The following is a 24,232-nucleotide window of genomic DNA, read 5'->3' as shown; positions in this document are numbered from 1 at the left end:
AACAGCTCGCTATTTTTTATGGCCTCACCCCACTAGGATGGGGCCATAAAATTCTGCCCATGATGTGGATATCTGATTAGGCTGGTATTAACTGCGCATCCCTAACTGCTCTGAAGAAGGTGATTTCCTCTTGAACAGCTGCAGGTCACATAGGAAAGGTATTCCCACACTGCTGCGTTATAAAAATGTCTACTTTCATGATTTATATGTTTTGGGACTATAACTTTTAGGCTTGGGATTAGAATATTTAAACGTAAGATCTATGGAAAATCCTTGATTTGAAAAATTGGTAAATACCTATAAGATAATGACAATTCCAAAGAAGGTCACTGTTTACTTTTTTTTTATTTGTTCATGGGCTGTGGGTGTCACTGACTAGGCCAGCACTTTTTGCCCATCTCTCATTGTCCTAGAGAAGGTGGTGGTGAGTAGCCTGCTTGAACCGCTGCAGTCCCTGTGGTGTAGGTACAACCGCATTGCTGTTAGGAAGGGAGTTCCAGGATTTTGACCCAGCGACAGTAAAGGAACAGCGATAGATTTCCAAGTCAGGTAGGTGAATGGCTTGGTGGGGAACTTCTAGTTGGTGATGTTCCCATGTGTCTGCTGCACTTGTCCTTCTAGATGGTGTTGGTCGTGAGTTTGGAGGTGCTCTTTAAGGACCCTTGGTGAGTTCCTAGCCTCTGACCTGCTCTTGTAGCCATAGCATTTATACGGCTGGTCCAGTTCAGTAACTTAAAGGGGTTAGAGGTGTGAAAAGAGTAAACATTAGGTGGTCCTTGCCTGAATCTTGGTGAATAAGATATATCTACAGTTGTCTTCATAAGGGGTTTAAATTATTCATTTGGGACCCACATCAAAGGAAGGTTTGAAAGCAACAGGTAAATGATGGAAGATCTTAAAGCATCCATATACATTTCAGATCAAAAGACAGGTTTGGGAATTGAAGTTAATTCATTGAAATTTCTATCTGGGACATACCAAGTGTGCCATGTTGCTCGGAAGTAGATTGCAGGGTGATAGTTGTCCTGTATTTTGGGTTTATTTGTGTGATTTTTCAAAGAAAACAGGCAGTTTATGCCTGAAGCTGGAACAGCTTAGAAATAGGCAGACAGAGAAAGCTGCCAGGAGCTGTAGAGCACAAAGCAAGAATGCAGTAAAACTCATGCTTGAGTTGGTGTCCAAAATCATGAGATGCTTAAAGAGATTTGGAGGGTTACCTGGCTGAACGCTAATGGAAGCACCCTGAGAAATCACATACTTCAGAGAATAGCAAGAAAACTGAGAATAATCAGCTGCTTCATCAATGACCTTCCTTCCATCATAAGGTCAGAAGTGGGAATGTTCGCTGATGATTCCATATTATTCAGCACCATTCGAGACTCCTCAGATACTGAAGCAGTCCATGTACAAATGCAACAGGACCTGGACAATATCCAGGCTTGTGCTGACAAGTGGCAAGTAACACTCATGTCACACAAGTGTCAGGCAATGACCATCTCCAACAAGAGAGAATCTAACCATCGCCGCTTAACATTCAATGGCATTACCATCACTGAATCTCCCACTATCAAAATCCGGGAGTTACCATTGACCAGAAACTGAACTGGACTAGCCATATAAACACTGTGGCTACAAAAGCAGGCTAGGGGCTGGGAATTCTGTGGTGAGTAACTCACCTCTTGACTCCCCAAAGCCTGTCCACCATCTACAAGGCAGGAGTATGATGGAATACTCTCCACTTGCCTGGATGAGTGAAGCTCCAACAATACCCAAAAAGCTTGACACCATCCAGAACAAAGCAGCCTGCTTGATTGGCAGACCATCCACCGCCTTCAACATTCACTCCCTCCACCACCGACACACAGTAGCAGCAGTGTGTACCATATACAAGATGCACTGCAGGAACTCACCAAGGCTGCTTCGACATCACCATCCAAACCCTTAACCTCTACCATTTAGAAGGGTAAATGCAGATACATGGGAACACCATCACCCACAAGTTCCCTTCCAAGCCACTCACCTTCCTGATTTCGAACTATATCACAGTTGCTTCACTGATGGCGGGTCAAAATCCTGGAACTACCTCCCTAACAGCACTGTGGGTGTACATACACCACATGGACTGCAGCAGTTCAAGCAGGCAGCTCACCACCGCCTTCTCAAGGGCAAATAGCGCTGAGCAATAAACACGGCCCACATCCCATGAAAAAATAAAGAAAAGTCCTCAAAGCTGTGGCACAACATGGTTTAGTCTCAGGAGAAGTAAAGGAACCCTCAAGATCCTGAAACATATAGGGAAACTCTTGGGTAAAATGAAAAACAGAATGGGAAGTTGTTAAGATTTTTGGGTTTAAAAAATATTTTTGGGTTTACAAAATATATTGTGTTAATAGTACTTGCATGTTTGACTGTACAATTATTTGTTTAAAACATGAAACCTTGTGGTGTAATTCTTTCAGTTAATTAAGAATTTGAAATTCTTTTATTTTTATGGATATGGGTGTCACTCGCTAAGCCAGCATTTATTGCCCTTATTCAGGGGGCATTTAAGAGTCCACCATATTGCTGTGGGACTGGAGTCACATGTAGGCCTGACCAGGTAAGGGCAGCAGATTTCCTTCTCTAAAGGGCATTAGTGAACTAGATGGGTTTTTACAACAACCAGCAATGGTTTCATGGTCATCATTAGACTTTTAATTCCAGATTTTTATTGAGTTCAAATTCCACCATCTGCTGTGGGGGGATTTGAACCTGGGTCCCCAGAGAATTATCCTGGGTCTCTGGATTACTAGTCCAGTGACAATACCACTATGCCATTACCTCCCCCCTCTCACAAGATCATAGCAGCTATTATCTGTTGGATAGGGAGTGCCAGGATTTTGTCACAATGACAATGAAGAAACAGTGATAAACTAGAGGAGCTAAAGGTAAAGGGAGTAATTTTAGGGTAACTCATGGCAGGGCAGCTCTGCCACGTGGAATGCTCTTCCAGTGCAATGTGGGAAGTTAGGGACACTTACAATGTCGAGGGCAACCATGTGTTCAGGAAGTGTCTCAGGCTGCAGCTACTCGAAATCTATGTTTCGAAGCTGGAGCAGTGGCTTGAGTCACTGTGGAGCATCCACAAGGCTGAAATCTTTATGGATAGCATGTACAGTGAGGTGGTCACACTGCAGGTAAAGAGTGCACAGGTAGAAAAGGAACAGGTGACCATCAGTAAAAGCACTAGGCAGGTAGGGCAGCAGTCCTCTGGGTCTGTCTCCTTCGCTAACAGATTTTCCGTTTTGGGTACTTCTGGGCACATGGTTTCTCAGGGGAATGTAGCAAGAGCCAAGTCCATGGCACTACGAATGGCTCAGTTGCACCGGGGCGGGTGACTGTCGGAGAGCAATAGTGATAGGGGCTTCTGTCATAAGTGGAACAGATAGATTTTATACGGCTACAGATGTGACACTGGCATGACACGTGGTTGCCCTTGACACTGGAAGTGTCCCTGACTTCCTTCTTTGCACTGGCACCAGTGTGGTATGTTGCCTCCCTGGTGCCTGGGTAAAGGATGTCACTCAGTGGCTGCAGTACATTCTGAAGGTGGAGGGTGAACAGCCAGAGGTCGTGGTCCATATCGGTACCAATGACATAGGTAAAAAGAGGGATGAGGTCCTCCAAGCAGAATATAGGCAGCTAGGAAATAAAATAAAAAACAGGACCTGAAAGGTAGTAATCTCAGGATTACTCCCAGTGCCATGTACTAGCAAGATCAGGCATAGGAAAATAGACTGGATGAATGCGTGATTGGATAGATGGTGTAGGAGGGAGGGATTTAGATTCCTGAGGCATTAGGACTGATTCTGGGGAAGATGGGACCTGTACACCCCAGCAGGACTGGGACCAATATCTTCACAGGGTATTCTGTAGTACTCTGGGGGAGGGTTTAAAGGCTGAAGCATTTACTAAAATCTTCAGCCAGAACTGCCGAGTGGCCGCTCCATCTCTGCCTCCTCCTGAGGTCCCCAACATCACAGCCAATTCGATTCACTCCACATGATATCCAGAAACGGCTGAAGGCACTGGATACTACAAATGCTATGGGCCCTGACAATACTTCGGCAATGTAGTGGAGACTTGTGCTCCAGAACTTGCCACACCCCTAACCAAGCTGTTCCAGTACAGCTACAACACTGGCACCTACTCAGCTTTGTGGAAAATTGCCCAAGGAATGTCCTGTACACAAAAAGCAGGACAATTCCAACCTGACCAACTACCGCCCCATTAGTCTACTCTCCATCATCAGTAATTTAATGGGAAGGGTCATCAACAATGCTATGAAGCGGCATTTGTTTAGCAATAATCTGCTCACTGATGCTCAGTTTGGGTTCCGCCAGGGCCACTCAGCTCCTGACCTCATTACAGCCTTGGTTCAAAAATGGACAAAAGAGCTGAACTCCCAAGTTGAGGTGAGAGTGACTGCCTCGACATCAAGGCAGCATTTGACCGAGTGTGGCAAAAAGGAGCCCTAGCAAAACTGGAGTCAATGGGAATCAGGGGGAAAACTCTCTGCTGGTTGGAGTCATACCTAGCACAAAGGAAGATGGTTGTGGTTGTTGGAGGTCAATCAGCTCAGCTCCAGGAATCACTGCAGGAGTTCCCCAGGGTACTCGACCCAACCATCTTCAGCTGCTTCATCAATGACCTTCCTTCTATCATAAGGTCAGAAGTGGGGATGTTTGCTGACGATTGCACAATGTTCAGCACAATTCGCAACCCCTCAGATACAGAAGCAATCCATCTCCAAATGCAGCAAGACCTGGACAATATCTGAGATGGGGTTAATTAACAATCTTGTTGTGCAGGGTCCTTAAGGGAACAGTAACCAGAAAGTGATAGAATTCTTCATTAGAATGAAAGGTGAAGTAGTCCAATCCAAAACTAGTGACCTAAGTCTAAACAAAAGAAACTACGAAGGCATGAGGGGTGAGTTGGCTACGATAGATTGGGGAACTAGTGGATAGGCCATGGCTAATATTTAAGGAATGAATGCAGGCATTGCAACAGTTATACATTCCTTTCTGGCACAAAAACACAACAGGAAAAGCAGCCCAACCATGGCTAGCAAAAGAAATTAAGGATAGTAATAGATCCAAAATAGGGGTTATATAAAGTTGCTAGAAAAAGTAGCAAGCCAGAGAATTGGGAGCAGCTTAGAGTTCAGCAAAGGAGGACCAAGAGATTGATCAAGAGGGGAAAAATCAAGTATGAGAGTAAACTTGCAAGGGGCATAAAAGTGGACTATAAAAGCTTCTATAATTATGCAAAAAGGAAAAGATTAGTGAAGACAAATATAAGTCCCTTACAGTCTGCAATGGGAGAATTTATAATGGAGAACAAGGAAATGGCAGAGCAATTAAACAGCTACTTTAGTTCAGATTTCACAGAAGGAGACACAAATAACTTCCTAGAAATACTGGGGAACCAAGGGTCTAGTGAGAAGGAGAAATTGAATGGCGGAGCAGGCTCGAGGGGCCAAAAAGCCTACTCCTGCTCCTATTTTCTTTGTTTCTATGTTTACAGATTTCGAAATTAGGTAGGTGTGTGTGATTTAGAGGGGAACTTGGTGATGATGGTGTTTACATGCATTCATTGCCCTTGTCTTTCTCAGTTGTGGCAGACGGATATAGATAGGTTGAATGAGTGGGCAAAAATCTGGCAGATACGTTATACTGTAGTAAAGTTGATGACTTTGGCAGGAAGAGTAAAACAGCAGAGAATTACTTAAATAGAAAATGGCTGCAGAATTCCGAGGTGCAGAGAGATTTAGGCGTTTTAGTGCATGAGTCACAAAAAGTTAGAATACAGGTACAGAAAGTAAGTAAGGAGGTAAATAGAGTCCTCTCCTTTATTACAAGAGGAATTGAACATAAAAGTAAGGATGTTATAGTTCAGCTAAACAGCGCATTCGTGAGATCACATCTTGAATACTGTGTGCAGTTTTTGTCTCCTTATTTAAGGAAGGATGTAAGTGCTTTGGAAGTGGTTCAGCGTAGGTTTACTAGATTGATAAAAGCAAAAAACTGCAGATGCTGGAAATCTGAAACAAAAAATACCTGGAAAAACTCAGCAGGTCTGACAACATCTGCGGAGAGGAACACAGTTAACGTTTTGAGTCCGTATGAAACGTTAACTGTATTCCTCTCTGCAGATGCTGTCAGACCTGCTGAGTTTTCCAGGTATTTTTTGTTTTTGTTTACTAGATTGATACCTGTCTTATGAGGAAAGGTTAGACAGACTGGGCTTATTTCCACTGGAGTTTAGTGCTTTAGGGCTCTAGAACAAGGGGTCACAATCTCAGGATATGGGGTAGGCCATTTAGAACTGAGATGAGGAGAAACTTCTTCATTCAGAAGGTGGTGAACCTGTGGAATTCTCTACTACAGAAGATTATGGAGGCCAAGTCACTGAATATATTTAAGAAGGAAATAGATAGATTTCTATACAATAAAGGCATCAAGCGGTATGGGGAGACAGCGAGCATATGGTGTTGAGATAGAGGATCATCCATGATCATATTGAATGGCAGAGCAGGCTAGAGGGGCTGAATGGCCTACTCATGTTCCTAATTTCTCTGTTTCTATGTTTCTAGATTTCCAAATTAGGTTGGGGTGACTTGAATGAAGTATATAAGATCCTGAGTGGTATTGGCAAGGTGGATGCGGAAAGGATGTTCCCTCTTGTCGGTGAGCCCAGAACTGGGGGCACTGTTTTAAAATTAGGAGTTGTCCTTTTAGGGCAGAGATCAGGACAATTTTTTTCTCTCACAGGGTTGTGCAGCTTTGGAACTTGTTGCAAGCAGTGTCCCTGAAAGTTTTTAAGGCAGAAGTAGATAGATTCTTGTTAGGCAAGGGAATCAAAGGTTATTGGGGGTAGATGGGAATGTGGAAATCGAAGCACAAACAGATCAACCATGATTTTATTGAATGGCAGAGCAGGCTCGAAGGGCTGAATGGCCTACTTCTGCTCCTATTTTGTGCGTCCGTATATATGTTCGTGGTAGAGTTTTAGTATTTGGGAGAAGAAGCCTTGGCCTGTTACAGCAAAACATTCTGCACACCAGTGGTGAAGTGAGTGGATGTTTAAAGTGCTGCATTGTGTGCCAATCAAGCAGGTTGCTTTGTCCTGGATGCTGTCAAGCTTGGTGTCAAACTCCTTGAGACTTTTTGCAGCTGCACTCATCCAAGCAAGTGGAGGGTATTCCATCACTTATGCCTTGGTAGATGATGGAGAGGCTATGGAGAGACAGGAGGTGGGCCCCATCTGGAGCAAGGGAAATTCAATACAAAACTCCTGAGGGCAGATTGAGCTGGCTAGTACATTAAATTACACCAGCCTATAAGTGTTGAGCAACAGAATTGATGTCCAGAACGGTATATAATATTGAAAACATGGGGCTGGATTTTACAGCCCCCCCACCAGGCATGTAATGAATGATAATTTATGGAGGGGAGCAAGCCCACCACCTATCTGCCTATTCCTGAGCTTACTCCATAATATATTTTTAAATAATTAATTAATGGCTGAAGCAAACTGACCCAAATAATCTGCTGCCAACGCCACAATACGGATGGTGAGGGCATGTGGATGGCAACGGGCAGGATGCTTTTTAAGCAACCTGCTTAAAGGGCAGCAAGGAAGGGGAGGTACCTCCTTTGGGGAGTGCCCTGTGCGCATCAGGGGCACCTTATCCCAAGGTAATAGCGCCCCTTTGTTCCTCCTGCCTGCCCTCCAAGACCCATCCCCCACGACAACCACGCACCCCCCCCCACCCTCTGCTCCTCCCTCCAGGCTCCCCAATTCTCCATCCTGCTTACAGTCCCACTACTGAGTTCCAGTGCTGCTTGGACAGCTGAAGCTGCCTCTAAGGGGCGCCTTGTAATTGCTGTGGGGTAGCCTTGTTTAACGTGGGTCGGCTGGCTTCCGATATTTCTTCTTGGGGGAGGGGGGCACTACGCAACCCCCCCCGCCCCTGTAAAATTCAGCTCATGACCAGGATTTTCCATTCGTTGGGTGGGCTCGGCAGGAGTGGGCGGGGATGGCCGCGGAGCCGACCGACGCCCTCGATCGGCGCCACACCACGATTTCATGCCAATTAAGGCCTGCCCTGTGTGGAATGGCGCTCAGGGCTACCTGTGAGGCTGGGGAGGAGGAGGGAGAACCGGGCCAAGCATGCATTTGGTGCATGCGCACAACAGAGCACTCCAACCTTCCTGAGGCATGGAGCTGCCCCGGGGTAATTGAAGCACTTCCTGCAAAAATTAATAAAAAGCAGAAAAATTCGTCGAAACTTGTCCCCTCATGTAAGTGTGTCACGTGAGATGGGACGTGCCTTTAAGTTCAAATGAAACCTTTTATTTCATTTGCAACAGCTTCAGGAAACCTCAGCCCGCTTCATGGATGAGGTTTCCTGAAAAACGAAAAGGCCGCTCGGCCTTTTCGCCTGCCCGCTAACCGTTAGGTTGGATGGGCAGTGTAAATTTCAGGTTAATTACCTGGTTAATGGCCTTGATAGACCTTTCAGTTATCGGCGGGCGCGCAGCCAACTCCGGCGCACGCCCGCCGACCGAAATATTGCGCGACTTGGCGATGACGTGGGGGCGCACACCTGACACCATCGCCCGCACGCCGAATGTAAAGTTCTGCCCCATGTGTAATTAGCTACCTGTGTCTCCAATGATAATGCTGAATTAGATATCTACAGCAAGAAATATCATTGACGATTTATACTCTCATAAGTAAAAAAAAAAACGCACGAGTTAAACCGGGCCACTTTGAGCATGTCCTTGTGTGGTTTGTAAGTCTGAACAGGAATCAAAGCATTGTTCACCAAATACTTTCAGGGAGGAAAAAAATAAGGAGCTGACATCTCCTTGTTAATGAGAGACAAATTCTTCTGTTCTCCATTTTATCTCAATTGGCAGATTGAGTTGCAACTGCAACTGATTGTGTTTTATCTATCTGATGACCCTATGTTCTTTATACTGAGTTATTAAGGACAGTCTGTACAGTACACTGTGAATCTTAGATGTGAACCACAGTCTGAGATGGTGTATTGTGTATTGAACAAGAGTAGAGGGACACCTCTGGAATACGGATGCAAAAATAGTGCTGCAATGAGAGCAGACTCCAAGTGCCAGGTCATAAAAACCTGCTTGGATTTTCATGCCACATCTATGCTGTTATAATCATAAATGTCCACTTAAGGCTTATGGATGTTTATTGTTTATTGTTTCCAAAGTTGTTCTTTTGAGTGAGGCTGCTATAAAATGGAGGATTAGTGTTGTGGGAATGCTTGTACTGCATTGGAACCTGATAAAGCATCGCAAAAGCCTTGTCTGATTGCTCAGGTGGATCCCAGGCACTATTCAAAAAAGATTAGAGAATTCGCTGGCGTCCTGGGCCAATAGTCACCCTTGAACCAATGTCAAAAGTAACAGATTGTCTGGCCATTCATTGATTTGCTCTTTGTGGGATCTTGCTGTGCACAAATTAACAACATTGTTTGAAAATCACAGAATTGTCACAGTGCAGAAGGATGCCATTCAGTTCACCATGTCTGCATGGGATGTATAACACCAATGACTGTACTTCCAGTTTTGAATACCAGTACCTCCTTCTCAGCATTATTCTAATAGGCAATAATTGTGGCCTTGACAGCACCATCCATAACACAAGAGACAGATTCAAAGAAACACATCTGGAGGCCAGACGATTCTCAGGCTACAGAACAGTGAGTCAGATTTCTGGTGAGGTACCAATGATAATGCATAGGGTGGAAAAGATGTATGGAGCACTGCTCATATTTTAAAAGAAGCCAGTTTTCTCAGACTGCAAGGCAAATATGAATGAGTAAAATGCACCAGACGTAGGATTAATACAGTAATGCAGGCATGGCTGCATTATCGGACCAATTTCAAAACTGTGCTCCTGAAAGGGAGTCTCTCATGTTGGAGAACATTTCGGAAAATTGTAGATTTTCTGTCCCTCAGAAATAACTGATGAGTAGCTGTGGGAAGAATTCCTGGTTTCTGGGTATACACTGCTGTGTTTTATGAGTTTACACTCCTGTGTTTTCTGGGTATACAGTCCTATGTTTTCTGGATATACAGTCCTGTGGTTTCTGGCTGTACAATCCTGTGGTTTCTGGCTGTACAGTTCTGTGGTTTCTGGCTGTACAATCCTGTGGTTTCTGGCTGTACAGCCCTGTGGTTTTTGGCTGTACAGTCCTGTGGTTTCTGGCTGTACAGTTCTGTGGTTTCTGGCTGTACAATCCTGTGGTTTCTGGCTGTACAGTCCTGTGGTTTCTGGCTTTACAGTTCTGTGGTTTCTGGCTGTATAATCCTGTGGTTTCTGGCTGTACAATCCTGTGGTTTCTGGCTGTACAATCCTGTGGTTTCTGGCTGTACAGCCTTGTGGTTTCTGGATATACAGTCCTGTGGTTTCTGGCTGTGCAATCCTGTGGTTTCTGGCAGTACAATCCTGTGGTTTCTGGCTGTGCAGTCCTGTGGTTTCTGGCTGTACAGTTCTGTGGTTTCTGGCTGTATAGTCCTGTGGTTTCTGGCTGTACAGTTCTGCGGTTTCTGGATATATAGTCCTGTGGTTTCTGGCTGTACAGTTCTGTGGTTTCTGGCTGTACAATCCTGTGGTTTCTGGCTGTACAATCCTGTGGTTTCTGGCTGTACAATCTTGTGGTTTCTGGCTGTACAATCCTGTGGTTTCTGGCGGTACAATCCTGTGGCTTCTGGCAGTACAGTTCTGTGTTTTCTGGCTGTACAATCCTGTGATTTATGGCTGTACAATCTTGTGGTTTCTGGCGGTACAATCCTGTGGTTTCTGGCTGTACGGTTCTGTGTTTTCTGGCTGTACAATCCTGTGGTTTATGGCTGTACAATCATGTGGTTTCTGGCTGTACAGTCCTGTGGTTTCTGGATATACAGTCCTGTGGTTTCTGGCTGTATAGTCCTGTAGTTTCTGGTTATATCAACCTGAAGTTTCCAGATATACAGTGTGTGGTTTCTGAGTGTACAGTCCTATGTTTTCTGGGTATACAATCCTGTGGTTTTTGGGTGTACAGTGTTGTGGTTTCTGGGTGTACAGTAGTGCAGTTTCTGGGTGTACTCTCCTGTGTTTTCTGGGTATACAGTTTTTTGATTTCTGGGTGCACACTCCTGTGTTTTGTGGGCATATAACCTATGGTTTTAAGGTATATCAACCTGTATTTCCCAGTTACACAGTACTGTGGTTTCTGAATGTATGGTCCTATGTTTTCTGAGTATACAGTCCTGTGGTTTCTGGGTGTACAGTCTTGTGGTTTCTGAATGTACAGTCCTATGTTTTCTGGGTATACAGTCCTGTGTTTTCTGATGTACAGTCCTATGTTTTTTGGGTATACAGTCCTGTGGTTTCTGGGTATACAGCCCTACATTTTCTGGATATACAGTCCTATGTTTTCTGGGTATATAACCCAGTGATTTCTGAGTATACAGTCTTACATTTTCAGGGTATATAACACTGTGATTTCTGAGCGTACACACCTGAATTTTCTAGGTAAACACTCCTATGATTTCTGGTTTCACGGACCTTAAATTAACCACTTGCAGTAGCTCAGATAATCTCATACTTTTTTAAAATGGCTACTGCTTTGGCCTTTCTGCAGCTCTGCACTCGATACAGAATTATAAATTACCAGGGCTGATAGGTGAATATGTGGTCCAGGAGATATTTAGGTACAATTTTAAGAGAGAAGAGCTTGAAAAATTAGTGAGAAAATGAATTGGTGATGTTCAGATCTATCAATAAGGGTCTGGTTTGTTTGCATAATACAATTTTTCCGTTTCCTCAAAAGACAGGCAGTCTAAATCCTGCTCTCAGTGCGATTCACAGCAGAAAACTTCCTGTTTCACTTTGCTGTTTGTGAGAGCTTGCTGTATTCAACTTACCTGCCGTGTTTCTTACATGACAATAGTACTTCTAAAGTATGTCATTGTCTGTAATGAGCTTTGGGAAGCCCTCAGGTGGTGAATGGAGCTATATGACTGCAAGGGTGAAATTTTACAGTTCCTTTCCCGTGGGCTTGAAGGGGGGTCAGGGGTTTGGCCTACCCACTGACATAACCACCTGCCCTGACCTCGGGGGGTTGAGGTGTCGGACAGTCCACCCACCCTTGGGCCTATTGAGGCCCTTAAGTAGCCAAGTAATGGCCACCTAAATACCTCATCCTGCTCCTGCTGCTATAATACCTGCGGCCTGGTGGAGGCCCACGCCAGGTGGATCTTACTGTGTGGGCTGAAGTTGGACAAGGAGGGGGAATCTCCTTTGGGGGTCTTCTGTGCCTATCAGAGGCACCCCCTACAAGGTCATACCCCTCCCCTTTAACCCTGAGCACCCCCCCCCGCACCCCCGCCTCACTGGGGCCTGCCAGCCAGGCCTCACTGACACCCTGGACTTACCTAAAGTTGGGCACATAGCCTCCTCTTTGTCGGGGACTGCCTGTAGTCCCAGCAGTAGCCACTGATCGAACCTGGCGCTGCTGGGACTACAGAGCTGGTGGCCAAATGGATTAGCTGACAGATTTCGAAAACTGGACTTCCTCCCCAGCAGGAGGCGGAAGTCTCGATCTTCGGTAATTAATGTCCTGTGGAGCATTAAATGGCTGCGTGACAGCCGGAATCGGTGGGGATGCATTCCCCTTCGGTTGGTAGGGAAACCGCACATCCAAAAATTCTGTGCCAAGTCTTCCTTTCTTTTTCTTTCCAAACCTCCTAGATTCTGCACTAATTAAGGTCAGCAGCAGGAACTCGCTGAGCTGACTCTGAAACTCAGGAAGGGAACGAAGATTTCTTCCCGCCAACATCACTCCAGCAACCCCCCCACCCCACCCCCACTGACCCTTACTTGTAACTGTAATTTAACTGTAGAATTACTAGTGATATTTCTTCCACAATCTCCTAATTAAAAAGTACAGAGGCAGTTCAATAGTCAATATCTGGCATCCTAGCATCGCACAAGTGCCAGAAACCTGGAGACCCCTCTTTCATTGCTCTTGCATCTTCTGCACCAGAAGCTGGTACACTGCATGAAAATAAAGTGACTCTTTGTATCCACCACCAACAACAATACCTACATTTAGACAGTGTCCTTAATGTACTAAAGCATTCCAAGGCACTCCACAAGAGTGCTATCAATCAAAATCTAACACTGAGCCACATAAGGAGATATTAGGACAGATGATATAGGCTTGCCCAAAATAGCAGGTTTTAAGGCGTACCCTAAAGGTGGAAAGCGAGTTAGAGGGGCGAAAGAGGTTAAGGAGGGAATTCAGAGCTTAAGCTGGAGGCTGAAGTCTGAAGTGCAGCCGACAATGGTGAAGTGATTACATCTAAATAGCAGTAAATAACGGAGAGCAGAGGGGTTTAAAATGAGCTTGAGGAATATATTTGATTGGCACAGGCAACTGTCTTTATCAGAAACAGAGGGGGAGACTCTCAGCTATGTAGAGACTGCTTTGACTCCGGAGTCCTAAAGGATGACATGGACAGGCAATGATTCCACTTTGCACCACATCACCAAACTGTTGTCATGGTATGATTTATCTTCGCCAGACAGGAGGGTACAGCATGCTGCCAGCAAATAAATGTTATCATTGAAGAAAATGATTTTAACACCTTCAATGAAATCTTTCTTGCTGCAGATGCATTTTAAGTAGGAGGCCACTGGAAGTAACTTTGGGCAACAATGAATAATGCGAGGATTTTAGAAATATTGGGCAGAATTTAACGAGGGTGGCAGGGAACTCACCCCCAACCGCTTAATCTCCGGGAGTCCTGAGGGAATTAAGTCCCTAATTAGGCGTGGGAACCCTGCCACTGGGGCTCCTAGCTCCACGGGGTACATTTAACTGTAGGGCTTCACCCAGTCGCGCCCCGAGAACTGGTGGCCAATCAGAGGTCGGCAGTTCTCTGGCAGTTCAATTGCCATCACTTCACCAAGGCTCATGGTGGGATCCCTGAGGGTGGGATGGGATAGGGAGGAAGGTGTGTAGGGGAGTGCGATTGGAAGCAAAGGAGGGGGTGGCTCTCAGCCGGCTCTCCCTTTCCTGAAGCTGGTTCCCTCGATCAGGCACTGAGTGCCTTTGAACGAGGGAACCCACCCCTCACCACTTGGCCACAAACAAACCCAGTTGGTCTTCCCACATAGCAAGTCCCCCGCATTCTGTTGGTCGAATACCAGTGATGGTGGAATGGGGCCCTTAAATGGGCATTAGTTGCCTACTTAAGGGCCTCAATTGGCCTCTGGGTGGGAAGGCCATCTGAAAGCCTGCATGCCACGGACTTAAATGGGGCGGGAGGGGTTTGGTGGGGTGGGGGGGGGGGGTGTGGGGAGGTGGTGGAGAGATGGCAGATCTCCACCCTGCAATCAAATGCCTATCCCCCACCTTTGAACTCACCCAGCAGGGGCGACATTAAATTCTGCCCAGTATCTGCAAACATATAAATTGATACTCTTTATGATTTAAAACATTTTAGGGCATCATGGTGGTTAATTTTACAGACCACTCTTTCTCCTCCAGCATATATCTGGAACCAATATAAAATTGAGCATTCAATTAGCCTCACCTGCATGAATGCAGCTAAATGACTTGTGAGCCATGTATTTCTTTGGTTACGCCTCTGCCAAGTGTCTGTAGACTTTTTTTGGGTGCTATATTAATAAAACTTGATTTTGTATTTAGTATAAATAATGCCAATCAGCTGCTGTCTCCAAACTTCAGCTTTAATGGAGTGAACATCCACTGTGAAAATTTAAGTATCTGACTTAAAAGTACCTGGGCATAAAAGATCCCGTGGCAGTATTGTGAAGAAGAGCCAGGAGAATTATCTCTGCTGACCTGGACACGTTTTATCTCTCAATCAACATTACTAAAGCAGATTGGACTAAAAATTGGTTTGCCTTGTTTTTCCAGTGTGGACAGGTCACAAATCAATTCATTTGGAGATAAGTACATCAGTACCTTGATTGTAGTCTAGGGCCAAGTGTTTGCCATGCTGCTGGCTGCCTTTGTGCTTTGCAGGGGGCCGAGCCACATTTTGCTGATGGCAGAGTGCAGCCATTTAGGGGAGGCGGTGGCATCGTAGTAATGTCACTAGATGACTAATCCAAAGACACAGGCTAATGCTCTGGAGACACAGGTTCAAATGCGACCACAGCAGCTGGTGGGAATTTAAATTAAATCAAATTCATAAATCTTGAATTAAAAGCTAGTCTAATGGTGACCATGAAACCATTGCTGATTGTCATAAAAACCCATCTGGTTCACTGATGTCCTTTAGGGAAGGAAATCAGCTATCCTTTCCTGGCCTGCTCTACATGTCACTCCAGACCCACAGCATTGTGTTTGACTCTTAAATGCCATCTGAAATGGCCCGGCAAGCCACTCAGTTGCATCAAACCGCTGCAAAGTCAAAAAGGAATGAAGCTGGATGGATCATCCAGCATCAATCTAAGCGCCTGAAATGAGAACAGCAAACCCAGCCCTGTCAACCTTGCAAAGTCCTCCTTAATAACATCTGGGGGCTTGTCACAATTGGGAGAGCTGTCTCACAGACGAGTCAAGCAACAGCCTGACTACAGGGGCAAGGAAACCTTCTGCTGATTACCACTTATCATCAACACAACACTGCCCCCAGCCCCTCAGCTGATAAATCAGTATTCCTCCATGTTGAACACCACTTGGAGGAAGCACTGAGAGTGGCAAGGGCACAGTATACACTCTGGGTGGGGGATTTCAATGTCCATCACCAAGAGGGGCTCAGCAGTAGCGCTACATTTTTTTTATTTGTTCACAGGATATGGGCATTGCTGGATAGGCCAGCATTTATTGACCATCCCTAATTGCCCTTGAGAAGGTGGATGATGAACTATGGTCTTGAACCACTGCAGTCCATGTGGTGTAGGTACACCCACAGTGCTGTTAGGGAGGGAGTTCCAGGATTTTGACCCAGCGACACTGAAGGAATGGTGATATATTTCCAAGACAGGATGGTGAGAGGCTTGAGAAGGAACTTGCAGGTGGTGGTGCTACCCTTGTCCTTCTGGATGGTAGTGGTCGTGGGTTTGGAAGGTGCTGTCTAAGGAGCCTTGGTGAATTCCTGCAGTGCATCTTGTAGATGGTACACACTGCCGCTAATGTGTGTTGGTGGTGGAGGGGATAAATGTTTGTGAATAAGGTGCTGATCAAGGTGGTTGCTTTGTCCTGGATGATGTCGAGCTTCTTGAGTGTTGTTGGAGCTGCACTCATCCTGGCAAGTGGGGAGTATTCCATCACACTCCTGACTTGCACCTTGTAGATGATGGACAGGCTTTGGGGAGTAAGGAGGGAGTTACTCGCTGCAGGATTCCTAGCCTCTGACCTGCTTTTCAAGCCACAGTATTTATGTGGCTAGTCCAGTTCAGTTTTTGGTCAATGGTAAGCCCCAGGATGTTGATAGTGGGAGGTTCAGTGATGGTAATGCCATTAAATGTCAAGGGGCAATGATTAGATTCCCTCTTGTTGGAGATGGTCATTGCCTGGTACTTGTGTGGTGTGAGTGTTACTTGCCATTTGTCAGCCCAAGCCTGAATATTGTCCAGGTCTTGCTGCATTTGGACATGGACTGTTTCAGTATCTGAGGAGTCGCGAACGGTGCTGAACATTATGGAATTATCAGCGAACATTCCCCCTTCTGACCTTATGATGGAGGGAAGGTCATTGATGAAGCAGCTGAAGATGGTTGGGCCTAGGACACTAGCCTGAGGAACTCCTGCAGTGATGCTGTGGAACTATGATGACTGACCTCGAACAACCACAACCATCTTCCTTTGTGCTAGGTATGACTCCAACCAGCAGAGAATTTTCCCCCGATTCCCATTGACTCCAGTTTTGCGAGGGCTCCTTGACACCACTTCACACAAATGAGACCTTGATGTCAAAGGCTGTCACTCTTACCTCACCCCTGGAGTTCAGCGCTTTTGTTCATATTTGAACCAAGGCTGTAATGAGGTCAGGAGCTGAGTGGCCCTGGCAGAACACAAACTGAACATCAGTGAGCAGGTTATTGCTGAGCAAGTGCACTTGATAGCACTGTTGATAACTCCTTCCATCACTTTACTGATGATCAAGGGTAGGTTGATGGGGCGGTAATTGGTCGGGTTGAACTTGTCCTGCTCTTTGTGTGCAGGGCATTGCTGGGTAGATGCCAGTGTTGTAGCACTACTACAACAGCTTGGCTAGTGAGCTGGCCATGTCCTGAGGACATGGCTGCTAAACTGGGCCTGCAGCAAGTGGTGAGAGAACCGACAAGAGGGAAAAATCTACTCGACCTCATCCTCACCAATCTACCTTTGCATATGCATCTATCCATGACAGTAATGGTAGGAGTGGCCACTGTGCAGTCCTTATGGAGACAAAGCCCCGCCTTAACTTTGAGGATGCCCTCCATCGTGTTGTGTGGTACTTCCAAAGTGTTAAATGGGATAGATTTTGAACAGATCTAGCAACTCAAAACTGGGCATCCATGAGGTGTTGTAGGCCATCAGCAACAGCAAAATTGTATTCAACCACAATCTATAACCTCATGGCCTGGCATATCCCCCACTCTACGATGCCATCAAGCTGGGGGACCAACCCTGGTTCAATGAAGAGTGAAGAAGAGCATGCCAGGAGCATTATGAGACATACCTAAAAATGAGGTGAAGCTAAAACACAGGACTACTTCCATGCCAAACAACAGAAGCAGTATTTGATAGACAGAGCTAACAATCCCACAACCGATGGATCAAAGCTCTGCAATCCTACCACATCCAGTCGTGAATGGCAGTTGACAAGTAAACAACTAGCCAGAAGAGGAGGCTCCACAAATATCCCCATCATCAACCAGGAAGGTGAAAAACTTACATAACGCCACCGGACCAATTTTGCACCCATTATTTGATCATTACCACAAAACTGTTTGTGGGAGCTCGCTGTGCACAAATTGGCTGCTGCATTTCTCACATTAGAACAATGACTCATGAAAGGTATCTCTTCCTTATGCTGATGGGAAGAATAATTTCCAATGCATTGACATTTTTGGTTAGTTGGTTACCTGACATGATTTCTCAACATGCTTAAGATTATCAAAATCAAGCTACTGACAAAACTTGGTTCCCGCTTGCCTCACTGGAAATTCATGCTTTTCCTCTCTATAAATCTGCAGACCTTAGGTGCAGAGCATGAACAACCACTGTGCACAAAAAAAACAACTAAACACAAACAGCCTACCAGTAGTGGTAGGCTTTCTGCTGCTCATTCAGCTGCAATAACTCCAATTGTTGGGGCTTAGTTTATTGAGTGGCAAGGAGCAAAGTGGCTTGATCTTTACACCTGGTCCTATTAATGAACCAGGTTGGCTTGTCAATCAGCAACAGTGGAAGGATTACTACAGACCTGCCTGTTCTTACCTTGGATTGCTGACTGTAATTAAACTACGACAGTGTGACCTGATACTTCACTGTACCTTATTGACTGTAAAGCACATTGGGGCATTCCGAGATCATGAAAGGAGCTATATAAATGCAAGTCTCCCTTTTGGTAACAACCATCCATGGGGAGATGTGTCATTTTGGCAACACCTCAGCCAGAAACCAACTAAAGTAGGAAGGGCAATATTTTTTCCAATGCATAATCATATTGTGGACATGATAATTAATGAAATAAACAGGAAAGAGAATTTAAATGGCTTCAATTTAATCATCAAAGTCAACTTGAAATGAACAGATGGGGCCGGTAGACAGAAATTATTTCTAGTGGTTGGGGTGTCTAGGATGACGGGACATAGCCTAAAAATTAGAGCTGGACTTAACAGGAGTGAAAATGAGAAACACAGTTATATACAAAGGGAGGTATTTTCTGCAAAGGACAGTTTTAAATTTTAAATCTGAGACTGATAGAATTTTGTTAACCAGAGGGATTTGCGGTGAATGCAGGTATATGGAGTTCAGTATCAGGTCAGTCACCATCTCATTAAATGGTGGAATAGACTCAAGGGGCTATGTGGCCTGCCCCTGTTCCTATGCTCCTAATTAATATGCGAGTAAGTATGCAACACAGTCAAATTTTGATCTATCATCCTTACCAGTCTCAGAGAGCAACTTTGTGGACTCCATTACTTTTTCGGTGTACACTCCAGGCTCGTAGTTCTCCATTTCAGCACTGATGATGTGGATAACCCTCGCTGCCCGTCCTCGGATGGCCCCAGCAGTTCTATCGAGTGTGTCCACATCACCTTCCTGGAGGGCTATGACACACTTGTTCACATCCTCCAATATGTGGTTTTCTGACAGAATTGGAAGAGAGAGATTGAAGAAAATAAGTGACTTTTAAGATTAGGCTGACTTCAATATTTATAAAATTGTTGATCATCCAAGAATTGAACAACCACCGTGGCCACGCACTGCAGTACATGGAGCAATAGAACCAATTGTGCAGTGAAGAGGTTGTGATTAAACTGCGTGTCTATATACTTCGAGAACTGCTCCAGCATTGTAAGTACAAACCTGACTCCATCAGAGATTCAACAATATAGATTGCTATAGTGTCTTTAACATAACAAAGAATCACAGGGTGCTTCACAAAAGCAATTATCAAACAAGATGCGACACCAAGCCACGGAAAGAGACATTAGGACAGGTGACCAAAGCTTAGTTAAAGGGGTAGGTCTTAAAGAGCATCTTAAAAGAGGAGAGATTGGTGGAGAGACAGAGATATTGATAGGGAGGGAATTCTGGATTGAGGCTTAGGCAGCTGAAGAGACAACCACCAAAGGTGGGCTAAAAGAGATCAGGCATGCAAAAGAGGTCAGAATTAGGGGATTACATGGATCTTGGAGGATTATAGGGCTGAAGGGAGGAGTGAGATCATGGAGAGATTTGAAAATAAGGATGGGAAATTATGGAATTTGAATACATTTAGCAGGCTCCTAACATGGTTTGGCACCTGTTATTTCTTGAATAGGATCGTCATGATGGAGACGTGGCATTTTATGCAGTTCCTACCCCTTTTATACTGACTGTTTGTCATAGATCCCAAAGATATTTGACCCCAGTAACATCTTTTTAATTACACAGGAGGAAAATTATAGCTCTAGAAAACCTCTCTTTATGCCATTGCAGGATAGTTTGGAATTCCTGTGGCACAAGTAGCTCAGGGATTAATACATTGGGAAAATGGAATTTACATTGCATGTGGAATAATGCAGGTTTGAAATTCTACACTTTTTTTAATTCATTCATGGAATGTGGGCATCTGGCAAGGCCAGCATTTGTTGTCCATACTAATTGCCCTCTAGAAGGTGGTGGTGAGCTGTCTTCTTGAAATGCTGCAGTCCATTTGTTTTGGATACTCCCGCAACACTGTTGAGAAGAAAGTTCCAGGATTTTGATCCAGTGACAGTAAAGGAAGACAGTATAGTTCCAACTCAGGTTGGTGTGTGGCTTGGAGGGGAGCTTGCAGGTGGTCGTGTTCCCATGCATCTGCTGCCCTTGTCCTTCTAGGTGGTAGAGGTCACGGGTTTGGAATGTGTGGTTGAAGGAGCCTTGATGAGATGCTGCAGTGCATCTTGTAGATGGTACACATTGCTGCTACTGTGTGTCGATGGTGGAGGGAGTGCATGCTTAAGTTGGTGGACGGGGTGCCAATAAAGCTGACTGCTTTGTCCTGGATGATGCCAAGTTTCTTGAGTGTTTTTGGAGCTGCACTCTCCCACCCTTGGACAGTATTCCATCACACTCCTGACCTGTGCCTTGTAGATGGTGGACTGACTTTGGGGAGTCAGGAGGTGAATTACTCGCCTCAGAGTTCCCAGTTTCTGTCCAGCTCTTGTAGCCACAGTATTTATATGGCTGTTCCAGTTCAGTTATATTACCAATGGATGTCTGAATGAGTTTGTGTGAAATTCCTACATAAACATTAAACTAATTATTTAATATTGTATAGTGCATTTTCAGTCTCATTTTACCTGGGCATTCAAAATAATAGACGGAGTGCAATCATCGGCTGGAATAGACAATGCCAATAACCCTGAGATCACGCCAAGACATGCTGCACGATAAAGGATTAATGTGTCATTCTGAACAGATTCTTTCCATTATTTTTAGCAGGCAGTAACCCATTTATTTTAAACTGGCAAACGTTCCACTAACAGGAATTTCAGGCAAACACATTAACTGTTGCTTGACTGGTATCCCTTATAATAATTCCAGCTAGTTGTATGCAGTAATACTTCAATCCTAAAAAGGTAAGGCGACTCTGATTGCTCAAGACATTGCCATGGGGACAGTTCCCTAATGTATTCTCCAAGCAAATGCTGAGAATAATTAGAGTCCACTTGCCAACTAATCAGCACCCCTTTTTCTCATGTAGTATAAATTGTTGCTCCCTTTGAAATTTGGCATTGTTGCACCTGTCTCAATGAGTGCAAGACTAAAATCTTAGGCAGCATGTCTTTTTTCCAGCAACACTCAAGTTCTGTACTCTCAAGCGACTATTTACTACAAGGCTATTAATTAAGTATCTCATTGAACAATATGAGGTCAAGATAGAGATGTGAAACATGAAGATAAGAAAACCAACTGTACCAAATCCATGTATCATGAGGTCAAGGAAAAGGAGGAATTCGACCAAGAACTTGACAGTCAAAGCAAGCCAAAAGAAACTAACATAGTTGTTATATCATTTGAATTTATCAGGAATAGACTGGGAAATTTATAAAGGGTGCAATGGGACTGAAAATCTGATCCTGGACAAAATATTGGATTATTACTTGGAACAATCACTCAAGGTATCTAGGTAAGCAACATCCCTTCTAATTATTTTTTGTTGTTGTACGGGTGATTTATTTAACTTCCTGCGTACTTTGAATGTTTTCTTTGCTATGCATAAGAAGGGATTTGAGCACAGACTGCCTGGGAACTTTTGAGTTGCTGTTCAGCCATGCAGCTGCCCAGCTCAGACAGAACATTACACACAAGCAGGGGCACTACTGGACATGATATGAAGTGACAAACTAACAGATAATACAACAGATCCGAGTCAACATGGCAACAGTGATCACAGATGAACTTCACATAAGGAAGATACATCATGGGGAGAATTTTAACCCCCAAAAATGGGTGGATTTGGATTGGGCAGAATGTTAAAACCATAAAAATCTTAAGTATGGGATGTTTTGCTACAGTTGTATAGGGTATTGGTGAGACCACATCTAGTGTGCAATTTCGATCCCTTTATTTAAGAAAGGACACAATTGCATTTAGAAGCAGTTCCGAGAAGATTCACTTGACTGATTCCTGGGATGAGGGGGTTATCTTATGAGGAAAGGTTGGACAGTTTTGGCCTGTATCCATTGAGGTTTAGAAAAATGAGAGGTGATCTTATTGAAACATATAGGATCCTGAGGGGGTTTGACAGGGCGAACGCTATAGGATGTTTCCCCTTCTGGGAGAGACAAGAACCAGGGGACACAGTTTAAAAATAAGGGGTCTCCCATTTAAGATGGAGATGAGGAGAAGCATTTTCTCTCAGAGGGTGATGAGCCTGTGGAACTCTCTTCCCCAGAGAGTGGTGGAGGCAGGGTCATTGAATATTTTTAAGGCTGAGTTAGATAGATTCTTGATTGACAAGGGAGTTGAAAGGCAGTAGGAGGTGGGAAAGAAAGTGGAGTTGAGGCCACAATCAGATTAGCCATGACTAATTGAATGGCGAATTAGGCTCGAATGGCTTACTCCTGCTCCTAATTCATATGCTTCTTTGTTCACATGTATACATGACAGTGAAGGAATGACTGTATAGTGCCAAGTAGGATGGTGCATTACTTGGAGGAGAACTTGCAACTATAAGTGCAATCTCAAATGAGTCTCAATTTCAACACAGCAGGGTTTAAACCTCATAGGACAAAGCCAAATTGTTTAAATACCTTAGGTGTGGATTTAGCTCTCAGGACGATTCTGGATTATTTGGCTCAAATGCAATTTTCCATACCTGAGACAGCCAGGAAATCATCAACAGAAGTGATGTCATCGACAGCCTCGGTCAGAACTCGTACTTGCTTCTCCCATTGGTCTTTGAAGACATCCATGTTATCTTGGGCAACTTTACTCTGTGGCCTAGCAGCCAGGGTCAGTGCTGCATTAATTACCTGAAAGAAAAGGCATACACAGAAATTAATCAGGCGAAAATAACTACAGCACTCAGGAGTTGAGGGTGCTCCCCAAGTCTTTGTGACCAAAAAACAAATTATCTTAATGAACAGTGAATACATCATCTAGATACAACATTTCATTGCCTATTAAAAGACAATCCTGACTGTTAAGCAGCACAGTGGGAAGCATTCCCACTTATCAGGTTCAGTAAGGGTTCAGTAAGGAATATGTTTCCAATAGGTCATTTTAAAACCATGTGGAGTGATTCTATAGCCTGGATTCTGTCAGGCCAACAGGGGTCTTTGCCCACTGGTCAAAGAACCGGCTGGGATCCCCATCAGTTCCATGGGGGAAGCCTGATGAAATAAAGTGTCTTTCAGGCAGATATGTGGTCACTGTCAGGCCTTCCCCACAATCCAGACAATCAGACGTTAGTAAGTCCTCATGCCACCAGTGCCACCGACAACAATGGGTGTTGGTGGTAATGCACCCACCAGAGGCTCAGGATCAGTGTGGGATCCCAGACCAAAGATGAGTGAAGGCAGGATAGGATCACTGGGTGAGGGAGGTCGCAGGAGATGGGGGCAGTGGGGTTGGAGGCAGGGGGAGGGTTGATTTTCAGCGGCCATTTCCTGATCGGGCACAGCGTGCCTGACTGCATTAAATTCAGCCTTATATTTCTCTAATTTTGTGCTGTTTCAGTTTTCTGCTGCACTATTTGGCATCTGCATATGAATTAATCTGGAATGAATCGAACCAAGCAGTTTCAGCCTCCACAGAATGGTGTGACACCGTGCATTTTCTGCTTCAAAGAGGACAGAGAAGAATGAGGTGGGCTTCTGCCTGGTGATGAATATTAGAATTAATTGGCCAAGCTAACCTTTGAATGGCATATATAAGGGCACAGGTTTGTGGGTACAGTCAAACTGCAAGTTCAGCATTGGTCCACCTTTATTCCAGAGCAAATGGT

The 24,232-nt window shown here is 44.7% G+C and overlaps 1 protein-coding gene across 8 annotated transcripts in view; it reads right to left on the bottom strand.

Annotated features, from left to right (window-relative positions):
• ctnna2 (catenin (cadherin-associated protein), alpha 2) overlaps positions 1–24,232 on the bottom strand; it is a 1,471,852-nt gene that overhangs the window by 348,961 nt on the left and 1,098,659 nt on the right. For all 8 annotated transcript variants that reach the window (XM_041198108.1, XM_041198115.1, XM_041198125.1 and 5 more), the window contains 2 exons: positions 23,102–23,258; positions 19,200–19,400 (listed from right to left, as the gene is read on the bottom strand). In XM_041198108.1, the coding sequence (XP_041054042.1) occupies positions 19,200–19,400; positions 23,102–23,258 (358 nt within the window). The remainder of the gene's footprint in view (positions 1–19,199; positions 19,401–23,101; positions 23,259–24,232) is intronic.

This window comes from Carcharodon carcharias, chromosome 1 (genome assembly GCF_017639515.1).
Source record: "Carcharodon carcharias isolate sCarCar2 chromosome 1, sCarCar2.pri, whole genome shotgun sequence".
NCBI classification, from domain to species: domain Eukaryota; kingdom Metazoa; phylum Chordata; class Chondrichthyes; order Lamniformes; family Lamnidae; genus Carcharodon; species Carcharodon carcharias.
This window is presented reverse-complemented; position numbering and strand designations above follow the sequence as displayed.